Source organism: Candoia aspera, chromosome 9 (genome assembly GCF_035149785.1).
Source record: "Candoia aspera isolate rCanAsp1 chromosome 9, rCanAsp1.hap2, whole genome shotgun sequence".
Classification (NCBI taxonomy): Eukaryota; Metazoa; Chordata; class Lepidosauria; order Squamata; family Boidae; genus Candoia; species Candoia aspera.
This window is the reverse complement of record NC_086161.1, coordinates 19,898,391-19,916,202: the sequence shown is the minus strand read 5'-3', so window position 1 is coordinate 19,916,202 and position 17,812 is coordinate 19,898,391. Positions and strand designations below refer to the sequence as shown.

The window sequence follows — 17,812 nt, the reverse complement described above, 5'->3', positions numbered from 1 at the left end:
TCAGTCTTAGCCACACCATCATCTGCATCTGATGAAGTCAGCTGCAGCATCTCAAGGAAGCTTCTGTTAGTCTGAAGGGGTGCTTCCAGATTCCTCAATTTTTGACACCATGATTATCCATTGTTGGTGACCAAGACACTTGGAAGGTACCACTTGAGTTTGCACCTTTGCAGATGGGAAAGATGGACTTTAGTCTATTGTGTAGAGGTGGCTTAATGCAAAACTGTACCCTCATGAAATCAGCCTGCAAAGGAGGAAGAGTCTCAAGGCTTCAAGATAAATGGGCAATCCACATTGTGCCTCCCTTGTAAATAGAACATAGCTACGTTCAAAGCAACACATGATATAGGATTCTCTTTTGTTCTCAGAAGAGTGCAATTGTCCACACCTCCTATTCATTACAAAGCACACGATTCCCCATTAACAGCTCCTCAGGGACAAGGGGCACCCTGGTAATCCTGCCATACAATACGAACCATCATAAAGGCCAATCATCACCTCTTTAAAAGGCTCCTAAACGGATTATCCAAGCGCCACCTTTATAACCACCTGCAGTTCCTTCTTGTAGCCTTGATGAAAGAAAGACCCCCAATTCCCCACTACCTTTGATTCCATGAAAAAAAGGACAACTAGCTATATTGGTCCATGGGGTGGGGATCAGGCAGTACTTTTAAGCCATCAGAACAGCCCCAAAATGCACACAAGCTTTTGTGCTTGCCAGAGTGCTAGTTAGAGAAGGCAAGGAAAAGAGGAAAGCCCATTGTGAGTTTTGTGAGTTTTGATCAGCAGGGTTGGATGCTAGTTGCTGTCTTTTCACTTGACCCAGCAGGCTGACTGACATCAGGGAGCAGGGCTTATGGACAGATGTCCTTCTCCTTAAATCAGTGTTTCACAACCTTGGCAGCTTGAAGATGTATGGACTTCAAGTCCTAGAATTCCCCAGCTGGCCAAGGTTGAGAAACACTGCCTTAATTCATCCATTCCTCCATGCCAGAAGGTGAAAGAAAGAGTGACAATTTTGGCTGATGGTGCTGAATATTCAGCTTCTTTTCCATGTCCCACCTTCCTTCCTCAAGGGGTCACAAATTGAGCGGGGAGAGAGAAGGGCTTAGAGAAGGGCAAATACTCCTTAGAGACATTTAGGCTAATTTCAGGCAAGATCCCAAGGCAGGGGAAAAAAATCAGTTTTAAGCCAAAATGTAACATATTACTTTGGGCCGGAGGTCAATTTACCTGTTTCTCCATAGACATAGTTGGCTAAAATAGGCAGCATTCAAACCAATACTAGCAGTGAAAGTCAACCAACTATACCAAGTAGGGAAGTGAAGGGCAGGAAGCATATAGTTTCACCAACTGCTGTTTCCTTCAAGTGCTAAACAGCTTCCTCTGTTGAGATAGAGTTCCAAATGTTCCAAATTTTTTTCAATCAACTCTTTCTTACGTTAAATTTCACATTTGCTAAGCATGCATTGTCTCCTCCTCTATCAGACAAATTCTGTTTCCCTTAATAGTTACAGGATGTAGTTGCAGATCTACAAAGGGCAAAGTAACAGGGTCAAGATTTGGCTGGAACAAAAAATAACCAAACTTGAAACAACAAAAAAATCAGTCTTAAAAAGTATGCAAGAAAAGAAATCTGATATTGGGGAGGGTGTCCATGTGTGCCAATAGTCCCTCCAAAAATGAAAGAACAAGACTTGGATTGAAATGAATTTCATAAAACAAGTTTTTCCATTGAACACACAGAACCCAGCAAGAAAGAAGGTTGTGCTGTATGGCCTTCCTTCTACATATATGTAGCAAAAAAAGGATTGAAATGTACAGATTTGAATTTCTCTGAAAGGATCTAAGTCAGTGTTTTTCAAACTTGGCAACTTTAAGATGTGTGGACATCAATTCCCAGAAATCCCATGCTGGCTGGGGAATCCTGGGAATTGACGTCCACCCATCTTAAAGTTGCCAGGTTTGAAAAACACTGATCTAAGTCCATGCCTATATATTACAACTTCCATTACATTTTAGGTGGAATAGCAAATCCCAAAATCCCATTCACAGGCAACCAAAAATCCAGACTCCATCCTACTAGGGCCCATCCCTCAAATCCTGTGTTTCCATCTTTTCCCAAGATGGAAAACATTTTAGCAGGAGATAAAAGCTTCATTCACGTATAACCCTAGGAATGCTCAAAAGCAGCACTCAAGGAACCAGCAAAGCTCAGGTGTGCTTAGAAGACCACATAGGTTCAGACTGTGGATATTTTACAAGTTTATTTTCCCCATGTGCTGAAATGCAGCTATGAGAACAACCTTCTTTGAGTATCCTCTTGATGGGTTCATCTTGGTTCATGTTGCTTATCTCAGAATTCTATACCACAGACCTAATTAGTCTTGTTTGCACCAGAGGAAACCTGGAATCTGTAGTTCTCTAAGGGGTGGGGGGGATGCCCAAAGTCTTAGACAACAGTCAGCACTCACCAACTGCATTTCCTATGATTGTTTGGTTGCAAGGCGTAAGAACAGCACTGGTACAGATGTGGTGGTCTTTCCAGTCTATGATTAAACTCTAGTTGTGCAAGCCGACCAAGTCAGTACCATTCACGCTGCTTAACTCCAGTCTCTCCCCTTGGCTTGCAAGCTTTGAATGCGGGGAATGCACCAGCTGCATTCCAAAACATGTTGGGCTGGCCGTTTCTGTGGTGACTTCATGGCAGGAATGCTGCTTAGAACAGGAAGTTGGGCGGTACCCAGAATGCCTTTCCAGGCTCCAGCCTTTGTGTTGCTCAAAAGGGATGGATGCCCCCTTTTTGTGTTTTCCAGGCAGTGATGATTCCCACCTACTCCATTTCTGAACCCCCCAAAACATTCCAGACATGCCAAAGACCTCAAACTGGGATGAATGGGGTGGGAAAGAAGGCAGTTGCCTGCCAGAATTGTATGCCACCTCCAAGACAAGACCAGCCTTAAAGCTTCCATTTCTTACATGAATTCCTCCACCCAGGAATGAAAGGGAGGGGAAGAATATGAATGATGTAGACTCAGAAAGCAGGACCACCACAAGTTGTATCAGACTTCAGGAAAATGCAACTGCTTATCTTTCCATTAGAAACACATGCAAGAACATGCTATCTTTCAGTGGCATCCAGAGTCTGCTACACCTGAAGAAGACTCACCTAGCCAGCTCTCTTTGGGGGCTGGGGTTTACTTCAGTGGCTAGCCCCCCCCCCCAATATCCGTCCTGGCTCTTTCCATCACAGGAACTGCTTGCAACAAATTTGGGAGGCAAATAGAAACAGGAGTGAATTTTCAGCAAACTAGCAATAAGTGTTGTAAGCGGATTTTTCTTTGGAAATGGGCACTTCAACAAAATATATTTCAAACTGCGTACAACTTGGTTCTTGGTACACTTGAAAAACAGACAAGTCCTGGAGTTCAAGTAGAGAGCATGCCTCCTCAGGGTCGCCTTACTAATTCACCAAGATACCCTTGGGAACAAAGAACTGGACGGATGTAAAGGACCCACGATTCAACTTTAACAGAGCCATGGAGTTCTGGAGTTCTCATCATTTGCTCCTTTCAGGAAAATGGAGCAAGCTGGCCAGGGAAGCCACAGAATCCATGTGACAGGAGTCTTGGGATGGGCTCAGAAAGGGATGAGTAGTAGACTTTAAGGTGACTTGCATGCACATACCTAACAAGGCTTTTTCTTAGTACTTTAGTACCTTGAGGTAATAGTGCATATGATAATACAAAGATAGTTTTTACTGAATCAGAGCCACTGAGTTTTCTGTCCTAGAATTGTCAGTCACAGTGGGAATTCTCCTTCCACGGTGTCATCAGGGGACCATTCCCAGGAGTGCTGCAAAGCCAACTTTATTCCAGTTTATTACTGTCACGTCATTAAGTAGGTCTGTATCTAGACAAGGTGGGCTGGGCCCCAGCATCTTCCAGGTGCATCCTAAAATTCAGGACTGCAAATATGCTCTGTGGTAGCATGCAGTTGGCAAATGAGGTTAATGGAACAGAAGACCCCTGTGTCCATCAGATTATGTAAACTGACTCCCAAACCTCGAAGACAACAAAACGTAGCTCATTCCTAATAGCTCATTCCAAAAGACATGCTAATATGCTGAACATGTATTAATGGGCAAGTCCTGTCTCTTGCATTCTTCAATCAGGATCTAAAAACTGAGGAATCCGCTCAAATATTGCAGCCATGGGATCTCCAAATGCCTAGTGCAGAATTCTTGTTTGTGGTTGGTGCCCTCTTCTGGCTAACTACCTACACTGCACTGGAAATGAGCTCTCTGCTAATGAACTTCCCTTAAGGCTCTTCATCTGCTGTTACAAATAGCTTCTTGATCCCATCCAGTGCAGGTTTTTAGGCTGCTATTACGATCGTGTACAGAGAGCCATAGTATGACCACATGTGGCCCTTATGAGGTTTTTTTTTTTTTCAAAGTATGTAAGTTTGCAGTGTCACACCCCTCTCACCATGATGCATTAGTAATAAAATGTGATGTTTTGTTGTTTTTAGCCATAGATGCATAGGGAATGCTGGGACCAATTGCTACTACTCTGAATTATAATTCATCAGACTTTGATTGCTTGCAATGCTGTCTTCTGTAGATTCATGTTCTGTTGTATCCCTGTCCTCCAGATCTGAACAAGACTGAGAGCTGTTCCTGCAGCGTGTCTTGAACCCCCTGAATCCATTATGACACTTTTAGCCACGGTCATTTAGATGGCAATAAAAAAGAGGCATTGGAGAAGCATTAGGAGCAGTAACAGCACTCACTTGTGCAATTGGCACAACAAAAAACCATGATGTGGTTTAACCAACACAAGAGCAGCTGTTTTCCAAGGACTGTTTTGAATAGTTCAAGGCCTCTGAAAATGGCATTCAACCCACAAGGGAGAGGAAGCATGCCAGCTCTTGTATTAAATCAAAGGAAATACACCCTCAGGGCTTCATGGAACGCATGTTATGAAAGCGGGACACGAATGGCCGATAGTGGACTTTGTAACCCAACCTTACGCAGGTGAGGTTCTCTCATTATTCAGACTGGTGGCAGAAAACAGCAGCAGCAGCAGCAGTACTCTGCTGACCCTCCAACTGGCTTAATATTTTACTGAAATCCCCTCCCTAAAACCCTCCCCACAAAATAATAATAAAGCCTGCCTCCTAACCTCCTCACCTGGGAGAGAGATACCATAAATAAAAATACGCAGCTTCCTATTCTAACAAGACAGCTCATCCCTGCCTCAGGTGATATGGGAACAACTACATGGGTCTCTTTCAATAAATATCTGGCTACATCCACATTAATCAAACAGCACTCGGATGGCCCTGAAGTCATTATTACTTCACAGCCCAATCTACCTCATAAGATTTTTTTTTTTTTAATCGATGGGGCATCTACCTGTCCTGGAAATTCCAAAAACTCCTTCCTGACCTAGGAGGGAAATGAGCATCATGGTTGCATAGAACTTAAAGAGCAAAGGCAGGCGTGGGGTGAGTGTTTTATCCATCCTTATATATATATATATATATATTATATTTCACATAGAGATCTGGCTTAATATCTTAACAGACGCTTCAGAGAGAGAGTCAGCATTTGGAGTTGCATCCACGCCATCCAGGACCTGGCGCTTCAGGGAGACTCTAACTTCCTTTCAGTCTTAGATTTGCACCATGGGCAGGGGGAGGCTGGCAGCAGGGGTGAGGCAGAGGTGCTTCAGCCACCAAATGGAGTATTTAAGAGCCGCTTGCGTCCAAGAGCTGCTGGCCACAGATCAGGATTAATACAGGCATGACGATTACGTTCCAGAGTGTGTCCAGGAACCAAGGCCTCAAGCCAAGCCATCATTCCTGAAGCTGCCGAGAGCCAACTGTGTCCATGCCTGTGCTAGGCAAACATTTGTGCCTTGAAGAAAGGTGCCCCAAGCTTGCCCAAGCTAGTTAAAAAACAAGAAAAGGAAAGCCCGTCGCCTTGAGGAATGCCCTCTCCCTCCCTCGACACCCCCCACCCCACAAAGGTCCCTCTGCTCCTCTTCCACTGCACGGCATTCTGAGTTGTGATGGTGGTGGTTATCGTTGCGGTCTTGCACTGGAAGCGTCCTTTCCTGCAGATGTCTTCACGGGCTGAATCGTGATTGGGGAGAAGCAGCTTTGCTAGATGCTTGGCAGAACCCTCCAGCGGGGCATCGCTGAGGGGGTTCCTGCTCAGCCCCAGGAGCTCCCCTATCGCTTAAGACTGGGAATAGACGGCCAGGACCGTGCCGCCCTCCGCTGGGCTCTGGTAACGCTGGCGTGCGTGTTTCTCGCAGTACATCTCTTCGCCCACCCAGAAATGGCCACGCATCTTCAGGTTCAGCCCACAGTCGCTACAAACGTAACAAGACGGGTGGCGGTAGCGGTTCTCCTGGATTTTCACTGCCTGGTTTCTGGGAAAGGCAGAGCAGAAGACAGTCAGTGAGGAGGACTGGCCTCCAGCGTAAGCCAGTCATCGTCACCCACATGGAACCAGCACTCTGAAATGCTTGCTTTTAAAGAGCTGTAACCAAGAATCACAGCGTGCTCTGAAACCCTCTGAGAGTCATTATGGTTTCTGCCATCTCAGTCTCTGAAGCTGCAACAAAACAAAGTAAGTACATTCCTACAGACATAATCCAGATAATCCAGGGTAGCAATTTTCTCTTTCTGGGCACTCGCTCGCTATGCAAACATCTTTTTGCATAGCTCATTACTGTTGCCTCCAGGAGTGTTGATGGCCTCTTTAAAGGAGAGTGTGGAGTGATGCCTGGATCCAGCTGCTCCACCTCTTTTTGAAATCAAGCAAGCATTCAGCAGTGCACCTGGTATTCAGGGTGTATCACTCATATGCACCAGAGCTCCAAGTATCCAGGGCAAGCACACTTCAGGTGCATAGACCTCAACTCCCAGAATTCTCAGCAGTGGCGATGCTGGCTGGGGAATTCGGGGAGTTGAAATTCACACATCTGGAAGTTACCCAGGTTGGGCAACACTGATGTCATAGAGTCATAGGGTTGGAAGGGACCTTGGAGGTCTTCTAGTCCAACCCCCTGCCCAAGTCGGGAGTCCTCATTTCATCTCAGACAAATGGTTGTCCAACCTCTTCTTGAAAAGCTCCAGCAATGGAGCACCCACAACTCCAGGAGGCCAGCTGTTCCACTGCTTAATAGTTCTCATTGTCAGGAAATTCCTCCTTGTTTCCAGGTTGGATCTCCCTCTGAAGAGCTTTGAGCTTCCACCCATTGCTTCTTGCCCTACCCTCAGGCGCTATGGAGAATAAATCAACACCCTCTTCCCTGTGGCAGCCCTTCAAGTATGGGAAGACTGCTATCATGTCTCCCCTCAGTCTTCTCTTTGTTAAGCTTTGTTGTTGTTTATTCGTTCAGTCGCTTCTGACTCTTCGTGACTTCATGGACCGGCCCACGCCAGAGTTCCTGTTGGTCGTCACCACCCCCAGCTCCCCCAAGGATGAGTCTGTCACCTCTAGAATATCATCTATCGATCACATACCTAATTCCCTTAGCTGTTCTTGTCCTGTGCAAGCCACACTGAAAATGACAGGAGCTATGACCTTAAGGCCACCCACATTTTAGTAGTATTGTCAACATCAGCCCTCTAAAGCTGGATTCCCCAGTATGATATTAATGAGTATCCTTGTGCTAACAGCCACCTTGCATAGAATCCACCTACCCCTCTTTATTTCATTTATTTATTTTTTAACTTTTTAAAAGGCTTTGCTTAAAACCAAAAGGCTGATCTGGTATCTTCACAACACAGTACCATTCACTGCATTTTTATGCTGAGTACTTTGGTAAGCCCACTGCCCCCATCTCAGGCATGTAGAAATGGAAAGATCAGGTGACTGCTATTCTGCAACCCCAAAGGAAATGTTTAATTTTGAAAATTTGAGCATGTTTCCACATTACAATCCTCCTAAGAATCAGAACTGGGTTTTTCTAAACTAATGAAAGCAAAAGCTGGACATTTTATTACACAAAAGTGGGTGTATTATTGAAGATACCATGCCTGACCCATCATTGGCTGCATTCAGCATGGCTCATCCTCATCCATTTCTCTTTCCATTTTCCAGCCTAGCAGGTTGCACTGCCATTTCCAGTTGCAGGCTGCAAGATCACAGCAACGGAATTGGCCCTTTAGTCATGCAATTACCAACACCATCCACAGAATGGTTCAGAAAAGTCAAGGTTTGGTTGCTCTTCAGGCCCAAAAATGCACCAAGTGCTTAGCCTTTATCCCATTTTTCATGCTAATCCCCCTCAAAGGATTCTTCTGAAGGTAAAATGAAGGAAGAACCACAATGGTCTTGAAGAAAGATAGGGTCATCATGCTTGCCATCTTTTATCTTTATTTTTCTATTGATTTTACTGCAGTTTGATTGTTGTGAGCCACCCAGAGTCACTAAGAGCTGGGCAGCATGCAAGTTTAACAAATTATTAATATTAATGTCAACATTTTAAAAAATGCCTGCTTATGCCACCTCCTTAGCAAATGCCTCAACTTCTCCTACTTTGCTAGCTGCAGCAAAATAGACCCCTCCCCAATACTTGCCAAAGTATTCCCACCCCCTTTCCTTCCTGTGATTTTTATGGAGGTTTTCCAGCTACTAAATTCATTACCCAAACTGGCACTTCACTCTCCGTAAACAGCTATCAGACTCTCTACCCACCAGATGGCTGTCCATAACGAACCATTTGTACTGTCAAGGGGTGTGGTGGCCAGGCCTCCTTGGTCTACTCCAGAGTCAAATCCAGCTTCCTGCAACCTGAAATACCCTCCATACAGGTAGTCCTTACTTAACCACAATTGGGACTGGAATTTTGGCTGCTAAGTGAAGCAGTCATTAAGCAAATCTGACCTCATTTTACAACATTTTTGCAGCAGTCGTTAAGCAAATCACTGCAGGCATTAAGCGAACCACACAGTCGTTAAGTGAATCATGTGGTCCCCATTGATTTTGCTTGCCAGAAGCTGGCCAGGAAGGTCAAAAATGGCGATCATGCGAGCACATGACACTGTGAAGGTCATAAATGTGAACTGATTGCCAAGCACCCAAAGCATGATCATGTGACCAAGGGGACGCTGCGACGGTCGTAAGCGTGAGGACCAGTCACAAGTCAGTTTTTCAGCACCATCATAAGTCTGAACCATCATTAACCATCACGTGCTGGCTGGGGAATTCTGGGAGTTGAAGTCCACACATCTTAAAGTTGCCAAGGTTGAGAAAAACTGCTCCATGTATTGAACCACAGCTATCATAATGCCCGGCCACATGGTGCTGTAGTCCAGCCCACCCAAACTGCCCCATGTTCCACTCTCTTTGCTTATCCAGCTAAAGCACCTTCCCCTCTACCCTGTTCCCTTCAGTACCAACCCTACTTAAGGATTAGCCATACTCACGTGATGCTGCTGTCGCATTTCTCACATATATGCAGCTTTTGGGCACTCCCTGCCACAGAACTGCTGACTGGCTTGTGCAAACTGGGAGACAGCTGGCTGGGAAACTGGCTTGCAGTGCCCTCTGCCAAAGGAGCAAAAAGGATGCATTAGCAAACAGTAAGAATTACATTACTGGTTTTAAAGGATTGTACAATCCTAGGTATATTGACTCAGAAATTAAATATTTTTCTTCTCAATGAAAATTACATCTGTAATTTCTCAGATTGCAGCCTTAAAAAACTATTTCACTGAATGAACACTTTTCTCTTATCCATCCCCTTCCTCTGTGTTAATAGCTGAAGCAATTTCAGGATGGTACCCTTAGAAGGTAAATCTATCTACATATGTTTAGAAGGGAAATATAATTGTTCATAATTTTCTTATTTCCTTTCATACGAACACAAAGTAGCATCCGTCAGAAACATCTATGCCCTTACATTCACAGAACTACCAATTAGAGTTTGTCAGCTGAAAGCTGCTGCTGATAATCCGTCAACGAAATTATAGTCTGGACAGAAAATGTTGGCTTATCTGCCTCTTGAAATTGGGTCTCCTCCCTTGTTTGCCCCTGTGACAACACCCAGTCTTCCAAACAGGACAGGAAACTAGAACAGACCACCAGTAAAAGGAATTATACTTTTATCCCATGAGATTATTAAGTGGTGCCAATTAATTCTATGGGCAGATCTACCAAATTCAATTTCACTGAGTATCTCATTTTCTCCAGCTTCTTTGTTCCATCTCATTTCCACCATCAACTTGTGGTTTTTAAAAGTCCATAGGAAAACAAGCACATTTTTACAGTATCTCCCCTACTAGAAACATTTTCCATAACCTAATTAATTTTTCCATGCATGTTTTTCTATAACATGCATTAGAAAAACTTACAACAACAAAAAATTCAGAAAGCTCTGGAGCTGGACACACTTGCGTTAAAACGCAAAGTAAGTGGTGCCATCATCTTCCCTCCTTATATCTGTTGATATAAGTGCCCTTTCTGTCCTCTGCAACTTTCACCTTTTTCATCCTGTTCCAGAGCCACCTGGAGCAAGCGGAAGGTGCTGGATTGCCGTGGTGGAGCCCTTGTTTCACGGTTTTCCTGCATCATCTTGTAGACCTCAGAGTCTCCTTCCAGACGATGCATAGTTGGCTCGGTATCCAAGCTAGAGAGACAAAACAGGTACAGCCAGGCTTAAGATGAAGAAAAATACCTCAAGGTTTCTATCCAGGAGGACTGGACAAACTAGTATTCCATCCCTTTTACAGAACCTGAAAGAAGAGGGATGGTTGGGACAGACCAAGAAATAAGGGCCAAGTGCAGTCATTCTAGGCTGCTCTTAAGCTGTAGGACTCCAAAGTTACCGATGCTATCATGAAGCCACTTCTTTGACGAAGGACCTAATTTGCTCCAGATAGGCCAAGACTTCAGAAAGCGACTATTATCTATCCAGGTTTTAAGTCAGAGAAATGTTGTTCCCTGCCTTTTCAATGATAAAGAAGGATCTCCAGTACTTCTGCCCTCTCTCTCTTCCCCTTCGGGAAACAAGATCAGCCACAACCAGCCAAAGAAAAGTCATTAGTGAAGATGCTCCTTGAGACATGTGCATGGAATTCTAGCAGACAGGCTATCCCATTAGCTGAAATCTCAGGGAAATCCCAGTACACGAACCCAAAGAGAACATCTTATCCCATGCAGCTGTGTCCTTCAAAGCTTCTTCAGACGCCTCACCTACAGGATAGCACACCTGGAAGGCAGCACCTGTACCACCTTTTTCTACCAAAACCACCCCCCAGAGTGTAACCAGGTTTAGGAACGCTACAAATTACCCCTGCCAGCAATGACTAATCCTGCAGCCCTCTCACCACTAAATCTTTCAGCTCCTCGTCTTCAGGGTTGCTCAGTCAGAAACTCTTGCTGTCTCTCCCTTTCTGAAAGTACAAGGGAAACACTCCCTCAACATATGACGCTCAGACCTGCCCAGTCTCGACCTTCGTCAGCAGCTCTGAATTAACCCTCACCCTGACTCAGTAAAGTAACAGATGCCTAGGTAGTGCATTTTGCAGATTTGGAAAGCTTAGACCAGTGTTTCTCAACCTTGGCAACTTTAAGATATGTGGATTTCAACTCCCAGAATTCCCCAGCCAGCCATGCTGGCTGGGGAATTCTGTGAGTTGAAGTCCATATATCTTAAAGTTGCTAAGGTTGAAAAACACTGGTTTAGATACAATATGAAAGAAGGGGGCTTCCTAACAGGAAGGGACCCTTTCCCCTGGCAACAAAATGAGTAAACAGGACATGCATTCCTGGATGAAAAAATGTATCTTCCTTTGCCCATCTCCAGCTAAAGACACTATGGGAGATAAACTGCCATAGAGAAATTAGCAGAATTTACCAGCTTGGAGACAATCAATATAATCTATTCTGATGCTCCAACTACTTGGTGACTCAGAGACTACCTGTTAAACTCCTAAAACAACAGTTTGTCTGCTGGGTTTTTTTGCGGGGGTGGGAGGGATCAAGCCAATGATTTCAGAGACGAAATGGCTACTCTTAGTTCTCAGGCACCAAAATTGAGTCAGCCAGGTTTGTTTTTTTTTGGTGGGGGCAACATCTGGGGAGGTTTTCTGGCAGCAGCTTCCTGTAAATTGTAAGCTTTTCTTGAACAGTGAAAAGCTAGCAAGTCATAGCTAAGAAAGATCCTCAGCAGAACAGAAACCAAGCACGGGGCACTATCAATGGCTCTGAACCTTTCCCGCTGCTGTAAAGGCCTTTGGAAGAAGCCACCAGTTTTAAACAGTGTAAGTGGAATTGTCATCTCCCCTCTTCCCTTTAGGACCCTATTCTTTAAAAAAACACATCAACATGGCTGTTACCTTCAAATTGCAGATGTAAAATGGGGAAAACCGTTTCAGTGCAACCCTCCAGTTGCATTCTTCTTCTTCTCATCCACTGGCTGAGATGGGAAGTCTCAACTCACCACCCCTGCCCTGCTGTTCATTCTATTCTTCAATTAATAAAACTCAGATTCATTTTATTTTGACATGAAAACACCACAGTGCATAAATATTAGGTAACACAAAATGCTGGAAGCTGCATTATGCTGTCAGACCATTTGCCCCTCTTGCCTGGTGGTGGTTACTCCGACTGGCAGCAGCCCTCCAGTTCCTAAGGCAGATAGTCTTTACTACCACTCTTCTGTGAGCCTTTAAATGGGAAATGCCTAGGGTTGTCTACAGGACCTTTGGCATGCAAAGCATGTGTCCTATCCTTGAATAATGGTGGGGAGCAGGTTGCCAGTTTTCTGTGTTTTGAATGTGAAGTCTTGAAAACCCCTTATTTAAAAAGGCCTTTTAAACAAACAGGTGCTATTTCTGTGTTGAAAAATAAACAACCAACCAGGAACTGCATCTTTTATCATCTGAAAACATACACTATAGACTGACTTGGGAAGTTGAAAAACATCCATCTGCCAACCCACACTGGACCAGCGTGGTAGACCGTGGTCCGTAAGCTTCAATGAAAAGGCCTCCATCTTACATGGATTCATTTGGACTGATAATAACAACAACACTACTCCATCAGTGTAAAAACTGCTCTCTGAAAATTACAGCATTCATACATTTAGTTCAAGGTGGTCACACCCAAACTCTGTCAATAGCTTTTTATACTGCCTCTCCAACAGACTTATATCAGTAAAGAGAGACATACATGCCCTTCCTTTTATCAATAAGGAAGGAGCAGAAAACATACACAAAGGAAGAGGAGTGGTGGGAAAGATAAAAGTGTGGTTTGGGAGTGCAAAGATGAAGTGGTGAATTCAAGGTAGAGCTACCCTGGTTGATTCCCTTACTTGCCTGGGTACTTGTTGTCTTTTTAATCCATTGGCTAATAAATGGGGCCAGATAGCGTCCCCTAACCAGGCATCTTCCATGTTGCACTAAAACTCTCCAAGTCTGTCTTGTTGCCAGGGGACAAGATGGGAAGCACCAAATGAGGGAGGTCAGGCGCCAAGTCCTACAGCTCTTTTCTAGACTTTGCCTGTGGACAAGCAATTCATTCTCTTGGTATGACGACTCTTCAAAAGCAGACTCCAGCACTCTTCTTTCTGATGGCAAAGGCCTAAAAATAGTCCCTTCATGGCCTCTGCCTTCTCAAGACAAGTCCTAAACTTCAAGTTGACCACTTAGCTTCATTTGTAGAGAGGTTTTTACAGACAGGCCATTCTCTGAAGCTCGGTGAAGTAATGTCTTCTCCTCAAAGAATTCTGGCTTGCCAGCACCAGGAAGAAAGTAATACTGGTTCATGTGCATATGCATAAGTATAAAGCTGCCAGTCGCTGGTCCACAGGATATGGTCAAAAAAAAGTCAAGATGGTGATGATTCAATTGCACGACAGTGCAATTGAAGCTCCACCCGTATTTCACGTGTGTAAACCCCTGGCTGCTGGAAAGGTGCAGAGTTCAGTGATGGAGCCTGAATTCCTGGCACTAACTGTCAGCATGATGAGATTCTTCCTAAGACTTTAGAGGGCTGAATACAATCAGACTAGACGATTGAACTAAATGAATCACTGGTTTGACTCCAAGAGCTAAAACAGATCCAGATGCAGATGATCCCCAACTGCATCTCCTCACAACTTGTCCTTACTTCAAAACTAATAGATCAAGAGCACAGGAGAGGGGGAAGGAGATGCTAGACCCTTTTTCTCCCCACCTCCTTGAACTTATTCTCCCCTCTGGCCACCAATAAAAAGATACTGTTGGGAAGAAAGTTCAGTTAATATAATTCATCCTTTTATTTCTCCTACTCCTCCATGGCAATTTGGAAAGGCAATTTAAGTCTCTTTTTTAAAAACACCCCAACTCCTACAGCTACTTTAAAGTAAAGTAAAAAGTGTTGGAAGATCTACAGATAGAATTTGAATGTCAGGTTTGGCAATCCCTTGTGTATTGTAACTATTACGGCCCCTCTTTGATAAGCCAGCATCATTTCTATACTGCAGGAAAGAGCAGATGAGAGCTGGGGCAGATGGATGAAGAGAAAAAAAAACTTGCCAGGGGCCTCCAAATGAGCTGCACTATACTATGTTTTAAACAAGGATCTCCTAGATTCTCATACTGAATCCATTAGAAACCAGGCAAAGTCAGTCAGTTACCTGTAACTGCGGTTATAGAAAGATGGACTTCTTTCCTGATCCTTCCTGATCTCCCAGGGGTTGGAGAATGAGTATCCTCCAGGAGAAGGTGAGCCATTTAATGGAGGCAAAACTGTAACTGGAGATTCACTGGAACGGGTGAAGTTCCTTTGTTCTTGTATCTGGCATAGTGGAAAAGAGAAGGTATAATGAAGTTACACAGAAAAGGGAAAAAAGAAAAACTCACTAAGATTTCCAGCAAAGATGACTGCCACAATACACCACTGAATACTTTGCAAATATATCTTTTTAACCAAACTGAAATACTTTTTAAAATAATTTTCATTAACCTCACAGCCCAACTTGTTACAGCACAGAGACTCTCCAATCATAGGTATTCAGTTCTGCATATTTTTATTATTAACGTCCAGTGACCAAGCTGTGTGTCTTTCTAGGAGGAAAGCTAAGCAGTGATGACAAATTCTAGGAACGTTAGCAGGAGGCTAAGAGACAGATTGAACCCCATGCATTTCAGAGTCTGTCCTTCAAAAATATACAATAATCTCACAGCCAACATCCTCCTAGACTCTACTTAAAAACAAAAGATACTTAAGGCTAGGTTTAACCAAATAATCCAAATTCTGCATCAAGAAAAGGTAAAATCTGTCTGGCAACCTAATTAAATGATGCAAATTTAGATAGTTAACCAGGCAGAAGGAAGAAAAATGGGAGAGTCAGAAGGGAAGGGTAAAAAGTCTGACCCCCAAACCACAGGAATCCAATCTGGCTAACTGGCTGTTAAGTTTTCAGCAGGCATTGCCAGCAATCTTTCAAATATGTCTTCTCAACCAGCCATAAAAGCTAGAAATTTGTTTTTACAAAATGCCACAAATCCTGCAAGTCTCAGGAAGCTAATCTGGGTATCCAGCATCACTGGCTTTTCTACTCCCTTATAACTGTTATGCACACACATACAGACGGTCAAGTTCTGCAAGTCTAAAAGTTCCTCATAGAACCACTTCACCCTTATACTGTAATCCCCTGATAAGCCAAAAGCTTTCTTGCAGAGCAAAATGCACACTTGCTGTTGTGAGTAGAATGGTTGTTGGTTTTTTGGGTGGACATGAAACTAAAGACAAGAAGAAATCCCTTTTCATCTTCTATCACAAACCAGAGGGAGATCCTCACTGATGCTGTTTGTAAAAGCTATTAAGAGTTTTTAATATTAAAAGGTATGGATTTGAGAATGGTACCAAGGATATTTGCTAATCCTGGCTTATTTTTCATAGTTTATTAACCTGGCCATAGGGAAAAATCCTGGGAATTCTGTACAGCTCCCACCATGGAGCCTCATGGATCTTACAGGATTTTGAACATTTATTTCATAGCCAAATGCAATCAAGCAGATAAGGAAGGTTGTCATGCCAGAGACATCTACCTCAAAGACCCATCTTTGTTAGAAACATTTTTGGAATGCCCCTTTTTCCATCTCAGTGGAACACCAACAGTAGTAAGCCTAATGGAAGGGTATCACACAACAATGACTGCTAGCCATTGTGCAAAGTTAGAAATGGTGGTAGGGACCCCACAACAGCACCACAAAGTCAACTACTGTGATAGTCTTCCCATGTACTTCCACAGCCTTTAGAGCGTGTGCATTACCTCACCAGAAGAAAATGCGCCATTCAGTGAGAAGGTCTCTGCAGCAAGCTGCGCTAGATATTATATCAGGACAAAGACAGCCACTTGTGCTAAGAATTATTCCAGACTGGCTCTTGAATAGTGCTAAAATTAAACATGTAACCCACACTGAACTCATTTCCTGAAAGGGTGTGGGGGGAGGAACACTGGAGTTGGCACATTCTTGGATGGATCCTCACCCTGGAGCTCCAACAGTTAATCCTTGCCCTGAAGCTTTGGGTGGACCTATCTCATTGCCCAACAGGGTAACATATAGTCTAAAAGTTATTCTACTAGAGCTGTCAAATAAGGACGGATCCTGACCAGAAGAGGGCACTCAACGTTTTTGAAAGAATTTTTCCAGGGCTAATGGAAAGATCATTATAGCCAAATTGGAAAAGGTTTGCAGCAGCAGCAGCAGCAGCTGGAGGGAACAAAAAGGAAGGGTAAGGAGTCTGACCTACCGAATCAGGATGGCAGTGGCAACTGTGTGCGCTAATCAGAGAAGGCAGCTTGGGCAATATGGTGGGGTGGTGGTGTCATGAGTGAGGATGGCGAGCAGGGGGCTCCCATCCAGGCTGTAAAGCGCATGCGTAGCACTGAGGAATTAGGTGGCCATTCAAAGAGACACAGATCGGGCCCACCTTAGTATTTGGGGTTTATATGTCTGGGTTTTTCCCACGCTTCTTCAGTTTGTTAGGATTCTCTGTTATGTATCAGTAATAAAACACTAGAGACCTACTCCTTGTCTCAGCGTGGTTCCTGGCTGATAGGACAGGTGGGGGAGACAACAACTCCCAGGAAAATGGTATTTAAGTTGGGAAGCATCAGCAGGATTGAGGAAAGTTGGCTAAAGTTTTGGAGACAATGTAGTAAGTATGAACACTGCAAAGGATCCCCTATCATTTTATTTGCTGGAGTCCCCAAAACTTGCGACTTGGCTGTTGTCCATCCCACTCCCCATTTCAATGTCCCATCCCGTATAACTAATTTGTGTTAGCAACATGCTATAAAGTACTTTCACACTCTTTTGGCAATTTGTATCAGAGGACAGACCTGATACCTGAGGCTTTTGTCTATCTCTATCTGCCTATCAGAAGCAAAGTCAGAGTCCCTCTTTGGAGGGAGATGGGCAGTAGTATAAATTTGAGAAAGAAACAAATAAATAAATAAATGTAAATTCCCTAAAATGCACCACTGCTAACCAGAGCTGGTAATACTGAGCTCCCTGGTCGAGTCCCACAAGTCCAACTTATTTTCCTTGGCCAGCTCAGGTGCCACAAGAGATACAGTATCATTTGCAGCATGGTTATCACAAGCAGCCCAAGCCATCAATACCAGAAGCAAGACTGTAGCTCAGTAACAAACTTCTGCATGCTGAACTGTCTTAGATGTAATCCCCAGCACCTTCAGGTAGAAGCACCAGAGAGCAGACGATGCAAAAGGTCTTAACTGAAGATCTTGGAGAATTAGGCCGACAGTGAGTCTGATTTTGTTTGAGTCATCTT

At 43.9% G+C, this 17,812-nt stretch overlaps 1 protein-coding gene across 1 annotated transcript in view; it reads right to left on the bottom strand.

Moving 5' to 3' along the window:
- Positions 1-5,507: 5,507 nt before the first annotated feature.
- Positions 5,508-17,812, bottom strand: part of PDLIM2 (PDZ and LIM domain 2) — a 46,460-nt gene continuing 34,155 nt past the window's right edge. The window contains exons 7-10 of the mRNA XM_063311112.1: positions 14,646-14,806; positions 10,507-10,652; positions 9,451-9,571; positions 5,508-6,443 (exon numbers count right to left, since the gene is read on the bottom strand). Coding sequence (XP_063167182.1) covers positions 6,248-6,443; positions 9,451-9,571; positions 10,507-10,652; positions 14,646-14,806 — 624 coding nt within the window. The 3' untranslated portion in view covers positions 5,508-6,247. The remainder of the gene's footprint in view (positions 6,444-9,450; positions 9,572-10,506; positions 10,653-14,645; positions 14,807-17,812) is intronic.